A 15,489-nucleotide genomic window follows, 5' to 3' on the forward strand; every position below is an offset into this window, starting at 1 on the left:
TTCTAAGAAAATACTTACAAAATGTTTTTATATATTTTGAAAATATTAATCTGAAAATCTTATTTCAAAAAATCTGTTCAAGAAATCCTATTTTAAAATTATAGTTGTAAATTGTTGACAACTTATTTCGAAAGGTAATCGGTAAGTCAATCTTGTGAGGAGTGAAATTGTTGTTTTGAAAATGTAGGGGTGCACGAAGAAATTATGGTGGTGCGCGAAGAAATTGTGGGTATAGGAATAAAAAGCCTACTTCTTGCTCGACACTTTTCGGCCAACCAGTTCTCCAAATACTCGCAACAAAATAAGAGCCCAGTTACTAACAAAAGAAAACGAAGGAGCTTCTCGATCCTTGTATATAAGGAATCATCGTTGTTATAGTGCTTACGACTTTAGGGTTTCGGAAGAGCTGCGCGTCGATCTACGAAATGGGTAAGCCAAAGAAATTCGTTGTAACAAGGATTCAAATTCGTGCCATTGTTTTTTACGTCTGTTCTGAGTTAATTCTTTTCCGGCATTGAAGCGAGGATAAAGGTGTACGAGCTGAGGAACAAGACGAAGGCGGAGCTGCTGAACCAGTTGAAGGATCTGAAGGCGGAGCTCGCTCTACTTCGAGTGGCTAAGGTCACCGGTGGCGCCCCTAACAAGCTCTCCAAAATGTACTATTCGAACTCGTTCTGAGTGTGAGTTGTGATTGTTTTGTTTGTCGGAATCGCGTTTTGTAAACTGCGTTTTTTGTTCGTTTTGTAGCAAGGTGGTAAGGCTTTCGATAGCGCAGGTGTTGACGGTTATTTCCCAAAAGCAGAAGGCGGCGCTCAGAGAGGCGTACAAGACGAAGAAGTATTTGCCTCTTGACCTCCGTCCCAAGAAAACCCGCGCCATTCGCAGACGCCTTACCAAACACCAGGTTTCATTCGTTTTTTTTTCTCAAGTCTTTTTTTAATTTTGTTAATCGTTTTTTTCCTGTAGAGTTTTATATTTTAGTTTTTATGCCGTCTCAATTAATTAAATTTGTGATTATGGTACAGCATGTGCATCATACTCCAACTTAACCATTGCTCTTGAGTTTGAATTATGGTGCATCTGCCTTGAACATGCATCAGTAATTGGTTCCAGTTGTATTGTGATCTCATCATTAAATTAAACTGTGATTACTACCAAACATGGATAGAGTGTGTTTATGTTGTTTTTAGTCTCAAGTGTCTTGGTCTCAAGTTTTTGGACTTGGACCGTATTTTCTGGTCTCATAAAAATTATTATAGTTGATATGTTCTGGATATATATAACGAGGGTTTGGTTTTATCCAATTGTGCTTTGTCTAACCACCCTCCTCTTGGTTTTGTGCAGGCATCATTGAAGACAGAACGGGAGAAGAAGAAAGAGCTTTACTTTCCACTAAGAAAGTATGCTATCAAAGTTTAGGTTAGAATTGATTACGTGTATTGAAATTTTAAGGTGTTGATGCTTGCCATTGAGGCTGCATTCCAATTTAGTACCAGAGTTGTTTTGATGCCTGCCTTCATAGTTTCCAGGGTATTTGTTAAAACTATAGTTGCTTCGAGAAATTATGGTTGTTTTTGGCCTTTTGTTTTATGGAGTATCACTGGATGAATGATCAATGACAGTCTTCATTTTTCTCTTTTTAGTTAAACTATTTTTGTTTTTACAATTAGCATAAGCATTTAATTTTGTCCTTATGTTCTGCGAATTCTTAATGTTGTTTAGGCTGAAATAGGCTTTTAGTTTTTTGTATAATTCTTATTATGGTTTAGGCTGAAATAGTATTTTAGTCCTTGCATAGTTTTGATTTTGGTCTCTATTGAATATTTCATCTGTTTTTGCCCCTTTAAAATTGAAAATTACTAATTTTTGAGCTTTAGTATTGTGACACACCAATTGCTGTAATACCCGGTGATTCATACTATTGCTGTAATACGATGTGTGCTTTTGTAATCATAAACTTTTAAAGTATGTAAAATGGATGCCATTCATGTATCTTAAAATGAATATTGAATACTAAAAGTAGTGAATATTAAGGGATGAAAAACAAAGAAAAAAAATTAATTAAAATCTTAATTCATTAATTTTACGAGAGTTAAAAACATTACATCTTTTTGTTTCTGTACAAATTTGTTAAATTTGCATCTGCCAAAGCTGGCTGTTTTAACAATGATGTCATGTATTGATTGTACTCCATTATGTATTTGTATATTCCATTTTAAATTGAGTCTAAACGTGTAATGTATTCATAAAATTGATTCTTATACATGTGAATTGAGAATGTTCTAAGCCAGTAGAAATCAAATTAAGAATATAAAGTGTGAACTGTGAATTGGGAATGTGCTAAGCCAGTAGAAATCAAATTAAGAATATAAAGTGTGAACTGATCGAATTAAGAATGTGGAAATAGTTAACCGAGTAGGAAACTGAATTATATGTTCTCTATTAGCATTATTACTACTGCATAGAGTCAACGAATTATTGTTTTAATATCCGTAATAATACATTTGAATACACGCGTTATAATCCTTGAACGTGTTAATTTGATCTTTTTTACCTGCTTAGGTGTCATGATTTTTAGTTTTTAATTTTTTTTTTCATGTGTGTGATATGGCATTTGCATTCCATGATGGACTTGAAATTTGTAAAGGCATATTTGTCAGAGAGAAACGTTTGGATTTGAGCGTCTCTTTTCTTCTTTATGTTTGTTGCAGACTCTATGTGTGTACACATTATTTTTTCCTTTGTGATTTTATGCCTTCGATTTGTTATAATTTTCTTCTTCTCTTTTATTTTCTTGTTCTCCTTCGTGCTATTCTTTGACAAATGGATGAATGTATCCTTTGATAATCATAAATTGAAGAGAGAATGAACAAATGGATGAATGTATCCTTTGACAATCTTAACATTGGAAAGAACCTTCACCTGGGAATATTTAGCTGGAAGCCCAAGTGTGCCCCCTTTCGTTCAACCCAAGTAACCACCACCCTACCAAAAAAGATGACATTTTGAAGGATAACATGATTTATAAGAAGAAAAAGAGAAAGATACTTAGACAAAGATTAAGATAACTAGTCGTCCAATCAAAACTACACCAGCAAAATAAGTCAGAACACGAGATTCCTTCGACACACAATACACAACTATACGAGCCACCATTAAATAGGAGTTCCCAAATCTCTCAAAATAAAAAACGGGAAACATGCTTGCCAATGAGTATTATTAAAACCCAAACCACACCAACAAGATGAAACAAAGAGAAGAAGACCTCGCGCTAGAAGCGACAGGGGAAAACGGTTATCGTTGACGCAGCGACGAGAGGATGCGAGCTTCGACATTAGCTCGATAGACAGTCTTGGGATATGCACATAGTGCTCTCAGTGGTGCCGCGGAGTGAAACAGATGCCGTGGTGAAGTAGTTGCTCTATCGTTGGACCCCGCGAACAAATAACACTATCAATACCAGATGACGGTGAAAGCTCTAACAAATGTCGTCAAAGTGGCGGCTAATCTTTGACAAAGGAGGTTATGGGTAGGTCTCGTGCTCCACCTCTTCAATGTTGTGTGTATGAATGTAGAAGATGACAATGAGGATAAGAGAGGACCGATTTTTTTTAGCAAACAAGAGAGACGAGCAAACCCTAATTTTCTCTTTCAAATGCTTATCACGTGCCTTTCATTTTCTCTTACTAGTGTATTTTACATTTGGCATCGTCATCTATTTCAATATAATTGTAAATGAAAAAAAAAATTACATATCAGCTTGCCACGTAACTGAGTTAAAAATAGATCAGAAAATTTGAGTTAACGTATCATTTCCCTAAAAAATAAACCAAAATTACTTTTTAAAATTCTACCTCCTAGTGACACGTAAGGAGATAAAGAGAGGTTAACTTTGAAAAAATCATTTTATCGTTATCCTTTTATTTATATGATTTACTGCACTCTTGTTTTAAAATAATTTAATAGCGTTTTTTATTTTTATTTTTATTGTATTTTCTCATCAAATCTATTGCTAAGTAAATTATATTTCTCTTGGAGAAAGTAAATATTAGACTACCTGCTAATTCTGTAATCAAATTTGAATTATCTTCTTTTAATTTAGTAATATAGATTTTTTTCTTTTAAATTAAGTCCATTAACGTTACGAAGTTACCCGAAACAATGTAATTTTCGAACCAGAAATATATTTTGAATTATACAAATCGAAAAAAGTATTGAGAAAATATATATTTTAAATTGTATAATTTAAAATATATTTAAAATATAAATTTAAATTATATAATTCGGAAAAATATATTAAATTATAAATTTAAAATATATATTTTTAGAATATATTTAGAATTATTTATTTCGAAAAATATTTTCAAATTCGAAATTACCTTACGTGTGATCATAGTTATGTTGATATGTTAGACGAGATTTCATCGATGATATACCTTTAATATCATTATTTTATTCTTCTTAAAAAGCACCTTTTTTGTGTGTGCAAGTGTATGCCTAGTGGTCTTTGTTTTTAATAAAAAGGCGTAGAAATATGAGCATTCTTAAGTAGAATATTTTGTAATAAGACTAAACTATATTAGTTTTAACTAATTAAAGATTACATGATCTAGCAGGAGTCCATAAAATATTGATAAAATTTGTCTCTTTCTATATAGCTAGAGAGAGGGCGAGAGATCCGAAGATGAGAGCAGTAAAATATACATGGTCATCAGTGGCCATAGTCATAAGACAACCACTACAAAAAATCATGTATATAACGATGTTTTTAATACGACGGTTAATTAAAATTGTCGCTTTTCACAATATAATACGTCAGTTTGATAACAGCCATAATATACATGTATAATATGGCGTTTCTAACCACCATCTTTTACATTGTCATATTATATTTAAAATTGTGTCATTTGAAAATGCCACTTTATATAAAATATTATATTTATAATTTTATGAAATTATTTCCTGTCCCACTTTTGTCTCCATACCTCCTTTTCTTATTTATAAAACTTTGTTCCCTCTCTTTTCTATTTCATTTTCCCACTCAATAATTTAATATTTATTTACCTTTCCAAAAATTTTTTAAGTTTCCAAAATCACGAGACCCAAATGACTGAACCCAGATCACTTCCCTCTCACTTCACTCTCTGCGTTCACTCTCTTCCCGTTCGCGTCTTTCTTCTTTCTCCTCACTTCACTCTCTCATTTCACCGCTTCGTTCACCTCACTTCACTCTCTCAGAACGTTCCCTCACCTCTCCGTTTGCTCACCTCTCCGTTCACTCACCTCTCTGTTCGCTCACCTCTCCGTTCGCTCACCTCTCCGTTCGCTCACCTCTCCGTTCGCTCTCCGTTTCTCCTTTCTCCTTTTCTCCTCTTCGTTTCCCCTCTTTTCTTTCACCTCTTTCTCCTTTCTCCTTCCTTCGCCTCCATTTGCACCTCCATTTGCGCCTCAGTCCACGATTGCCGCCGTTCGCATTTGCTCGATTGGGTTATTTGGTTCGATTGCTCGCATTTGCGCCTCAGTCCACTCCTTTTCTGTTTCTGGTATGACATTCATCAATGTATTGTTGCGTTTTTGAATTTAATCTTGCCTATTTTTGATTTGAGTGGCCAATTTTATGATTAGGGTTTTCTGTGCGAGCAACATTTTTGTGATGTCTATACCTTGTCAAAATATCTTGAATGAATGAATGGCTTTATTTCTGTCGAGCTTGAGTGGCATTGACATATTGTGTTGATTGCATTTCATCTTCATATCGTACATAGTTCGCCGTTGTTGCTTGTGCTTGCGGATCACTTGTCACTTGCAATTGTCAGTTTTTGGGGTTGGATTTGAAAAAATCCTGGCAAACTTTAGAAACAAGTTTAATATTTTTTCTTTTTTGTCTTATCATGTATATTTTAGTCCATTGTTCCAGATACAAATGGATTGGGTTGAGAAGTGACTATTTGAAGAAGTGAATCAAAATCAAGTGCTAGCTCACGGTTATATGGTAGACTCGTTTATTAACATCCATTGGTGTTTAATCTTTCCTTTAAAATCTATTCAAGCTATGGTCACCAAAAAAACAGGGCTCGTGCTCAATTTATTTATTGACTTGGATGGAGCGTTAATCTTATCCCCAACACAAATTACGGCTACCAAGACTTCTCCTCCTAGTATCTTTTATTTTTTGTATAACTCACATTAATTAAGAAATGTTAATTGCCAAGTGGCTTCATTCGTGAGATTTATAAAAGAATTTTGTCAAGGTTAACATCTCTATGTATGTGATACTGTCAGATGTGTTAGTTATAAATATGATATGCCATGTTTATAGGCTGAGAATTATTTACTTTGTGGGGGTGAATTTGATGTCACACACTGCAAGGATTAAACTTGTAGAGATATAATTATCTGTGCTTTGTTAATTAAACTTGTAGAGATATAATTAAGGTCTTTGCATTGACATAACTTTTCCCCTTCTGTGTTTTGTTGTTTTTTGGACAATGCTTATGTGCAATGAATTATTTCTCCAAACATCATGGTTCTGCCAGAGCCTAAAAGTTTCGATTGTATATATTTTTTTTTCCAAAGACACTGTTGTGGTTTCTAGGAAAATGATTATGTAAGATTATTTATGTTGCATATTCTTTTCACTTATTTTATCTGTTTTATTCTGCTACATTAGCTGCATAATTAGACTAATTTCTTCAATGCATATTCTTTTCATATTCTGTATTTTTGACTGAAATTTATTAACAAATACATTCTTTTTTGGGGTTCTGCATACTAGTTATTTATGTTGGTACATTATTGGTGTTGATGTTTGCATGGATCTGCAGCAATTTTTTCTCTCTAATCGGATATTACATGGCATGAACTCCAATTTGATATATACCTTCTCTATTTGTATAGGATAAAACTTGGACAACTTGCAAGTTAAAGCTGCTGCAAACTTTGTCCAGCTTATTTCATATAATATCAAGGTTTGAGCTTAAGTCATGTTCTTTGCAATTCAATAATTTTAGTTAACTCTTTCATTTAATTGTTTTGAGGATAAAATATATATGTTTTGTCCTTTATTTTATAATTGCTTTGAATGAATACTTTGGTTAACTAATTATTTTAGTTAACTCTTTCATTTATTTGTTTTGAGGATAGAACACCTTCCTCTTGTTTGTATGATTTCTTTCCTAAGTAATGATTTTTTTTTCTTTGGTGTTTATTTTGTAGTCATGCCAATAGATAAATCGTGGACTTCTAAATCACGAAACACCATTGAATATTCAAATGGGTTGAATATTTTTTTGGATTTTGCTTTTGAACATGGTAATGGTCGTGTTATTAAGTGTCCATGTTCAAAATGTGGTTTCAATAAATGGCAAACTAGGGATGCGGTTCTAGAACACTTAACATGTAGACCTTTTCCTGAAAACTACAAAACATGGTATATGCATGGTGAAGGACCAAGTGTAAGTGATTCCATGGCTGGTAGAAGTGCAAATGTGGTTCAAGATTTTTTAGAATCTCAAAATCCAATGGAAGACATGTTGAATGACGCATTCAGGTTTGTGGGAAATGATGTTAATGATTTTAACAGGGCTACCGAAGGTGATGGTGTGCAAGCTAATATGATGCGTGATGAAGGAAATATAGATTTTGATGCTTTGTTGAAGGAAAATAACCAACCATTATACGATGGTTGTACAAAGTATTCAAAGTTATCATTCATGTTGAAGTTATATCATATAAAGTGCATGTGTAGAATGAGTGACAAAGCAATGACATTGATTCTAGAGTTGCTAAAGGACGCATTTGAACATGCTAAGTTTCCTAGCTCATTCTACGAGGCCAAGAATTCAATTAGCAAGCTTGGTCTTAACTATGTCAAAATACCAGCTTGCCCAAAAGACTACATGCTATATTGGGGTGAAGAGAATGAAGACTTAGAAGAATGTAAACGGTGTAAGATGTCTAAATAGAAAGATAAAAATAAGAAACAATATGCAAAGATATTGCGTTACTTTCCTTTAAAGCCGAGATTGCAAAGATTATTTATGTCTCCTAAGACAAGTGATTCTATGACATGGCATGCATCAGTAAAAAAACCAAGACGAATTGATGAGGCATCCTAGAGAAATATTAAAAAAAATAAATAATTAAATATTAAAATTACGTCATTTGATATATTTGATAATGACGTAATTAATCTCATAATAAATTGTAATTAATTAAATTGGTGACATTTAAAAATGTCATAATATAATGATAATAGTGTCAGTTTAAAGTGTCGTTTTTCACATTATATTTGTCATCCAGTGAAAATATTACGTCAGCTTTAACTGACGCTTTTTGCCTCTTTAAACCACCACTTTATACGTTGTATAAAATGACGGTTGTTGCGGCGGTTCATCTATAACCGCCGTATTATACTTTGTGACAGCAAGAATTACGACATTTCAGGAAACCGTCGCTCAAGTAAATAACGACAGTTAAAAATGACGTAAATTACAAAAATAAACGTCGGTATTTACATGTTTTTTTGTAGTGAACATGCTGTTGGCTCAACCCATTTTCTTCTCTCCCAACTTTCCCACTCTCATCAAGAAGACAAATTTGAGAGCTTCACTTCAGCCCCACAACAATTTTCCTCCTCTTAGAGTTTCACAAATGCCAAAACCACTTGGTGTGAGAGCAAGACCCAAAACCCTGTTGGCTCCGCTTCAGAAAAAGAGTGGTGTCCAAATCTGCCATAGCTTCAAGAAAGAGAGCGAAGTTGGTGGGAATGACGAAAGAGACTGGACAACCTCCTTTTTGCTCTTTCTCCTGTGGGCAACACTCATCTACTATGTCTTCTTTCTCACCCCAAACCAGACCCCGGTATGTTCTTCACTCTTCTTTCCATTTTGGAATATGCTAATCGTAATATATGCTGTATTTTCGAACCAAGATTGGATATTCGTATGTGTATTACTTGTGATTTGTTTATATCAGTTCATTTGAGAATGAAAAATAATTGTAGAAGAAATATAATCTCCACCACAACAACAAAACCTTCTAATATTATTTGAGAATCAAAATTATAGTTATTATACACAAAAGGATTTTTGCTAGAATCGTTGGCAAAACTAGTTGAGTTGAGGGAAACTAGTGGCAGGTCTAAAGAGATTCAACAATGTTAGAGTCCCTCATGGACTAAAATAGGAAATCAATATACTGTGTAGGATCTTTAAGGATTCAATATACTCTTTGGTCCTCTTATAAGAGCAAAGAAGTAGTCGGTGGCGAACCCAGAGTCATTATAAGGTACATAGTTGCACCTCCACATTTTTGTGAAATTACAATTACTGTATTAAACTTTTATTCTTTTACAGCCTTAAATTTATGTATTGACCCTGCAGTTGAGTGAGAGACTTATATATTGATGTAAGAGTATGTGATTATACTCAATGCCCCCCACTTGTCCAGGGTCTTGGATTCATCACAGAAAGTAGCCTTTGCAGTTTTTATCTTTCTATGCTTTTATTTTTCCTTTTCTTTTGACTTAACCTGTGAGGTTTTACTTTCTTTCAGTCAAGGGATTTATATTTCCTGAAAAAGCTCCTGAATCTGAAAGGGGATGATGGTTTCAAAATGAATGAAGTGTTAGTATCATTGTGGTATATAATGGGCTTGTGGCCATTGGTATATAGCATGCTCTTGCTTCCTACAGGAAGAAGGTACTTTCCTTTGATATATATATATATATATATATATATATATATATATATATATATATATATATATATATATATATATATATATATATTTGTCCAACATAAGTAATATGTTTCTTTCATCAGATTTCAAGCCACTCATAAACCTCTATCTTTTAGTTGTGTTATGAAAATTTATAGTTCTACGAATTGAGCATGACTAGAAGAACATAGAGAAAAGAGGGAACCTTATGGAAGAAACTTTTCATTTAACCTTTTAAGCTTATATAAATTCTTAATATCTTTCACTAGAACTGGTAAAAGAAAAGTAAAAGAAGAAAACAACAAATCTAATTATGTGATTAATATCAGTAAGCACCATGTTGTACCAAATCATTCATGTATCTATTCAGTGTCATTTGACTTAGAACATTAATTTTAAGCCTAATTCAATCTTACAAAATAAGTTTGTATGGTAGAGTTCGCATCCATATATATATATATATATATATAAATATGTATATTTATAATTTGATCATATTTTTAGTCCATGCGAGATTTCTAACCATTTCAGATTCAATAGATGATACAAATTGCTGCCTAGTTGAATCGTACAACAAAAATTGTGAACCATAAACATTGAATTAATTTGCAAATACATAGTTTATTAAGCCTTGCCGCCCTCCCTTGTGCCAGCATAAATACAATAATTTGTGTTTTCTTATGTATATGTCCTATTTGACAATACCTGAAGCTGGTTTCATATCTTCCTTTTGTTGTTCTACAGCTCAAAAAACAGTATTCCTGTATGGCCCTTCCTGATACTTTCATGTTTTGGAGGTGCATATGTACTTCTTCCTTATTTTGTACTTTGGAAACCGCCAGCACCTCCTGTTGAAGAAACTCAGCTTAAAACATGGCCCTTGAATTTTCTGGAATCAAAAGTAACTGCATTGGTAATGCTCATCTCAACCTGATTCCATAGTTAGGTGATTTTGCATGATCATAAGAAAAAACAGCCCATTTGCAATCTCATGTTTATCATTGGCGAAACACTTAAAATGCAGTGTAGATTTGAGTTATAAAATGATTAAAAAAAGCCATTGCAGAGGTTGCCCCATAGTGTTTTATATAAAAACATCATAGTTGTATGTCATTAGAAAACACACACACAACCTGCTGCATACATTGGTGCAGTGAAAGAAAAATATTTGGAAGGTTTTCATATTCAACTGCTTTTAGTCTTATTGTTTGATGGAATCAATCTATTTTTAACGTTTTGGATTCCTCTTCCTATTCTTTTCATTCTTAAACTTACCTGATCAATAAAAGCAGAATATGATCATGATGAAATTGAACAACCATGATGATTTGGAATAGTTTTCAAAAGGCCCTCTATTAGTCCTCATTGAAAAACTTTCTTCCTAGACATGCTTGTCAGCATGCCCCTTTTATGGAAGATCCATGGGAATAGCCCTATGGACAAATGTATAGCATAATCTCAGTAGTCTCTTCTTTTTAATTTATTTTATTGAAGGATGTAACTTATCGTACTTGCACATCAGATATCACTTGTTGCAGGGGTAGCCATCATAATTTATGCTGGTTTAGCTGGACAAGATGTGTGGAAAGAATTTTACCAGTACTTTAGGGAAAGCAAATTTGTAAGTTCATACCCACCATTTCAACAAGTTGGCATGACTATTCATTGTATTCATTATATAAGCATTAGCAGTGTCATAGACTTTTTCAATCTTGTTATCGTGATCTTTGCTAAATGAAATGCTAATGTAAATTCAACAATTGCTGGTCTACTAGGCCAAGTTCATGACTACATTAGAATGCAGTTCTTAGACTTCATGTTCATGATTTACACTGTTCATTTTTCATAAAATTGGAAATGTTAGGTGCTAAGGTTGAGTTTTCATATTGCAGATTCATATTACCTCCATTGATTTTATTGTACTTTCCACATTTGCACCATTCTGGGTATACAACGACATGACTGCACGAAAATGGTAAATTACTTGCCATATAAGTTCTTAGTTTAATTTTTACATTCAGTTCCTAGTCCTAGTTATATACTTCATCCGTTCCATGATAACTGCGGTTTTAGTTATTTAAAAAAAATTCCAAATTGACTGATGCTCTCACATTCCAATGAAGTATTAATTCTTTCTCTTCCTAGTTTATCCTCAAATTAATCACTCTTTTTTTCTCATTCAGAGCAATTTATTTATTGAAAAAGTGAGACTATTTTAGCAAAATTATTTCAAAAAGTGCTATACTTATTATTCTTAATCTGTGTGAGAAGTGTCAACCTAGTTGAGATTAGAGTCGAGACAATGATGTTTTGGTTACCTATTTTGATTAAAAAAAACCTGTGTGTGAAAACCTTAAACTGCAGTTATTGTGGAACGGAGGGAATAAAAGACAATGTAGCACATATTTTAACGCTAGTCTAATTTGCAGGTTTGACAAAGGTTCTTGGCTTCTTCCCATATCATTGATACCATATTTAGGGCCTGGTTTGTACCTTCTCCTACGACCATCATTATCAGCAGTGTCCATTTCACAAACTCCTGTTGAACCAGAGTGAAATTACATGTGATGACTGCCAATAATACAAGTGCACACTTTCTATGCAACAAAAATGGATCTGGTTTCAAGTTTGGTTCAAGAAGGTAATTTCATTCTACGCAGTTCACAACAAACTGACATTAGCTACATTTTTATTATTAGATGGGATCCAGTTTCAAAGAAAAAACATTATTGTTTCTGTGACATCACTTAGCCAATCATAATCTTTGTGCTCAGGTAACTCAAGGAAAAAATCCATCTCTCAGCACTTTGTTGCTAACTGTGGTGTCAATGAAGTTAGTATGACAATAATATCCATAGTTATACTTTCCCGCATATGACATACTCAATTAATTATCTTTTAAATCAATTACTATCTTATAATTGATTATTGTCTTATATATTTAAATAATTAGTAATTATGTTACAAACCAAAGAATATAGGGATAAAAAAGAATAGAGAACATGAGGGCACTGTGATTTGTACGTTATTTGCAATGAAAAGGAAACTACAATAGGAGGAAACCTCCGATTGCCCAGAGCATAGCTCCTATAACAGAGAATCACATAATGCCTTGCCCTTTTTGCCTCATCAGACTAAGTAACAGAAAATACTCTCTCACCTCTAGCGACCTCTCCACTTACTCATGCCACCTCAGCATCCCCATTTCCCTTCTTTCTTTTGCGCACATAAACCTTCCATATCTTAGGTGTCATATGCCCCTCATGGACCAATGGCTCTTTCAGCCCATAAACTTGTTGGGTTTCCAACAACGTCACTCCCTTCAACAACAGGCTTGTCCTCAATTGGAAAGGAAAAGAGAGGCAAAGAAGAATTACTCACCTAACCACTACTATAATCGCTCATGGAAGGGAAAGGATAAAAAGAAACATGATAAGTCCCTTTCTAAGTTTCACCAAGAACCACCAAGTAAAAGTAAGTCACCAAGTGGTCATACTCTCCATTCCACTTCTCAAAGATTAAGTAACATTAAATGTTTTAAATGTTTAGGTATGGGCATATTGCTTTGACTTGCCCAACCAAGAGGACTATGATCTTAAAGAAGAGTGATGATGTTGATAGTGAGCACCCATCTCCCCATTCTCCTTCAAGAGAAGAATCTTCTTCCTCTAGTAAAACTAAAACTTGTGAGGGAGTCTCTATGTTAGTGAGGCACATGATAGACCAAGTTCAAAGTGAGGTAAGCCAACTCAAAGATAAGACATTTTTCAAACAAGATGCATCATTAATAAGTGGATTTGCTCTTTAATTATTGATGGAAGAAGTAGTACCAATGTGGTTAGCACAAGGTTGGTGGAAAAACTTAGCTTAGAAATCATTCCTCATGCTAAGCCTTGCAAGCTTACTTGGATAAGTAAGGAGGGAGAAATAAATGTCAATAAACGAGTCCTAATTAACTTTTCAATAGGAAGCTATAAAGATGAGGTCCTATGTGATGTTCTCATGGAAGTCACACATATCTTACGAGGTAGGCCATGACAATTTGATTAACAACTTTACATGATGGCCATACCAACAAATACATTTTTTTCATACATGGGAAAAAGATCACTTTACTACCTCTATGACTTCTAGTAGTTAATAAGGATGAAAATATAATAAAAGAAGAAAACGAAGAAAAAGAAAAAGGGCAAGTCTTTACCAAGGTGTTAGTTGCCTACAAAAAGAGTTTTCCAAAGCAAGATGTGCACCACCATTCTTCCTCTTCTTCCCAAACAAAGAAAGAAGAACAAAGGCACAAGCAAGAGAGGAAGAGTGGCTTAGAAAAGTAACATGGCCTCTCCAAGGCTAGGGTTGGAACCCTTAGAAAAGATGGAGAAAGATCTCAAGAGAAATTACTTCCTCAACTCAAGTCAAGCTCCATCAACAAGGGTTTCAAGAATTTGAGGTCAAATTCTCTCAAAGAAGGGGAGGATGATGTAGGCTTGACCCTTACCAAGGATGGTGGCCCAAGACATATGGTTTGGAGAACCCATATGTTTAGATAGGGAGTTACCTAATCCCTTCCATTGTCTTAGCTTTCATTATGTTTGAATTTTCCTAAGTTGACTTTGGTTGACTTGACTTTGATGGACTTGTTGACTATTGACTTGAGTTGACTTGTTGACCATTGACTTAGGTTAACTTGTTGGCCATTGACTTAGGTTGGCTTGTTGACCTTAGTTGACATGGTAATCCTTATTTATTTGTTTGTAGGTTTGCTTATGGTAATTAGGAGAGAATGAACACTAATGGGAGTGGATTAAGACATGTCTACATGGAAAGCATAAAGCATAAAACATGTGTGATGTGGATGAGAGAGGAAAACATAAAGCATAACACATAAAGCAACATGAGCATATGGTCCTCCTTGTACCTTGGACGAAATTCACACAAAGAGACCACCTAGTCTACTCCATTTTTGTCATCTTATGTATTAGGTTTAACCTAGTTTCTAGAGGTTAGAGTTTTGTAATTGTTTAGCTACCTTTTTGCACTTTTGGTTTTTGTTTAGAGGCCCCTAGAACTTTCTATTTAAGGGGTGCTCTTTGACATGTACGATGGTTGATCAATTTGAGTATTTTCTATATTGTTTCAACCACATTTTCGTGAGCTTTTCCTCCAAGGAGTGGAGGTTCTCCTTTGCCTTGTCTTAAGTAATCAAGTGACGGCACAACATCACTTATCTCCAAGGGTTGGTTAGCCTTATGGCCCCACTATGAGTGGCATGCTCCCTTGCTCCATTACCATCTTCTTATGCTTCCATATTCTTCTTGTTTTCCTTCATTTTAATTTGGCAATTGTGTTTGTGTTGTTATCTTGTTTCAATTTCTTGTTCAAATCATTGCTCTCCTTCTATTGAACATGAACCTTCACATCTAGATAGCATGTTAATGTCCAGTGGGAGATTTCTCTAGGTTTTCTTATTTATTTAAAAACCATATTTCACAAAGCTAAAATGAACCTACATCAATAATACTTTTCCCCAAACTCTAAGACATTATCTCGATAATCTTATCTTGACTTTCAACCATTTTATTTTGTGCATCGGCATTTCTCTCTCAGAGCTTCAACTGCTATCTGAATGTAGGTTGTTTGGTGTCGTAAAGATTCCATAAACATTCTTATTCGTGAAAGCTTATCTCTTATTTGTTCAACACGTGCTTCCATGATCTTTTATATTTCGTCCTCTTCTATAGATAATGCTAATTCCACAATGTGCCTCCTTCC

General features: G+C 34.1%; 2 protein-coding genes across 4 annotated transcripts; both read left to right on the forward strand.

The window, feature by feature from the left end:
- The first annotated feature begins 276 nt into the window (after positions 1-276).
- On the forward strand, positions 277-1,648 carry LOC114190104 (60S ribosomal protein L35-like). The gene is made up of 4 exons (XM_028078872.1): positions 277-429; positions 521-656; positions 748-904; positions 1,345-1,648. Exons 1-4 carry the CDS (start codon positions 426-428, stop codon positions 1,417-1,419), a joined length of 372 nt encoding a protein of 123 aa, XP_027934673.1. The 5' UTR covers positions 277-425; the 3' UTR covers positions 1,420-1,648.
- A 3,475-nt stretch (positions 1,649-5,123) lies between these two features.
- On the forward strand, positions 5,124-15,051 carry LOC114190588. 3 transcript variants are annotated; one of them, XR_003605830.1, is made up of 9 exons: positions 5,124-5,543; positions 6,898-6,968; positions 8,531-8,862; positions 9,556-9,701; positions 10,465-10,633; positions 11,243-11,341; positions 11,613-11,695; positions 12,150-12,361; positions 14,476-15,051. XR_003605830.1 is itself a non-coding variant. In XM_028079537.1 (8 exons), exons 3-8 carry the CDS (start codon positions 8,536-8,538, stop codon positions 12,274-12,276), a joined length of 951 nt encoding a protein of 316 aa, XP_027935338.1. In that variant the 5' UTR covers positions 5,124-5,543; positions 6,898-6,968; positions 8,531-8,535; the 3' UTR covers positions 12,277-12,593. The 3 variants fall into 3 exon arrangements, 1 of the variants encoding a protein (XP_027935338.1); XR_003605831.1 differs by lacking the exon at positions 14,476-15,051 and adding an exon at positions 12,495-12,593; XM_028079537.1 differs by lacking the exon at positions 14,476-15,051 and having other exon boundaries at positions 12,150-12,593.
- The last annotated feature ends 438 nt before the right edge of the window (positions 15,052-15,489 follow it).

Source organism: Vigna unguiculata, chromosome 7, assembly GCF_004118075.2.
Source record: "Vigna unguiculata cultivar IT97K-499-35 chromosome 7, ASM411807v1, whole genome shotgun sequence".
Classification (NCBI taxonomy): domain Eukaryota; kingdom Viridiplantae; phylum Streptophyta; class Magnoliopsida; order Fabales; family Fabaceae; genus Vigna; species Vigna unguiculata.

Excerpts from the sequence above, each read along its gene's own strand:
- LOC114190588 (XM_028079537.1), top strand. The coding sequence starts at position 8,536 with ATGCTGTTGGCTCAACCCATTTTCTTCTCTCCCAACTTTCCCACTCTC. Across the intron at positions 11,342-11,612 it reads ACTTTAGGGAAAGCAAATTT|ATTCATATTACCTCCATTGA; the intron begins GTAAGTTCATAC and ends TTCATATTGCAG. Across the intron at positions 11,696-12,149 it reads GACATGACTGCACGAAAATG|GTTTGACAAAGGTTCTTGGC; the intron begins GTAAATTACTTG and ends TCTAATTTGCAG.
- LOC114190104 (XM_028078872.1), top strand. Across the intron at positions 657-747 it reads CCTAACAAGCTCTCCAAAAT|CAAGGTGGTAAGGCTTTCGA; the intron begins GTACTATTCGAA and ends TTCGTTTTGTAG. Across the intron at positions 905-1,344 it reads GACGCCTTACCAAACACCAG|GCATCATTGAAGACAGAACG; the intron begins GTTTCATTCGTT and ends GGTTTTGTGCAG.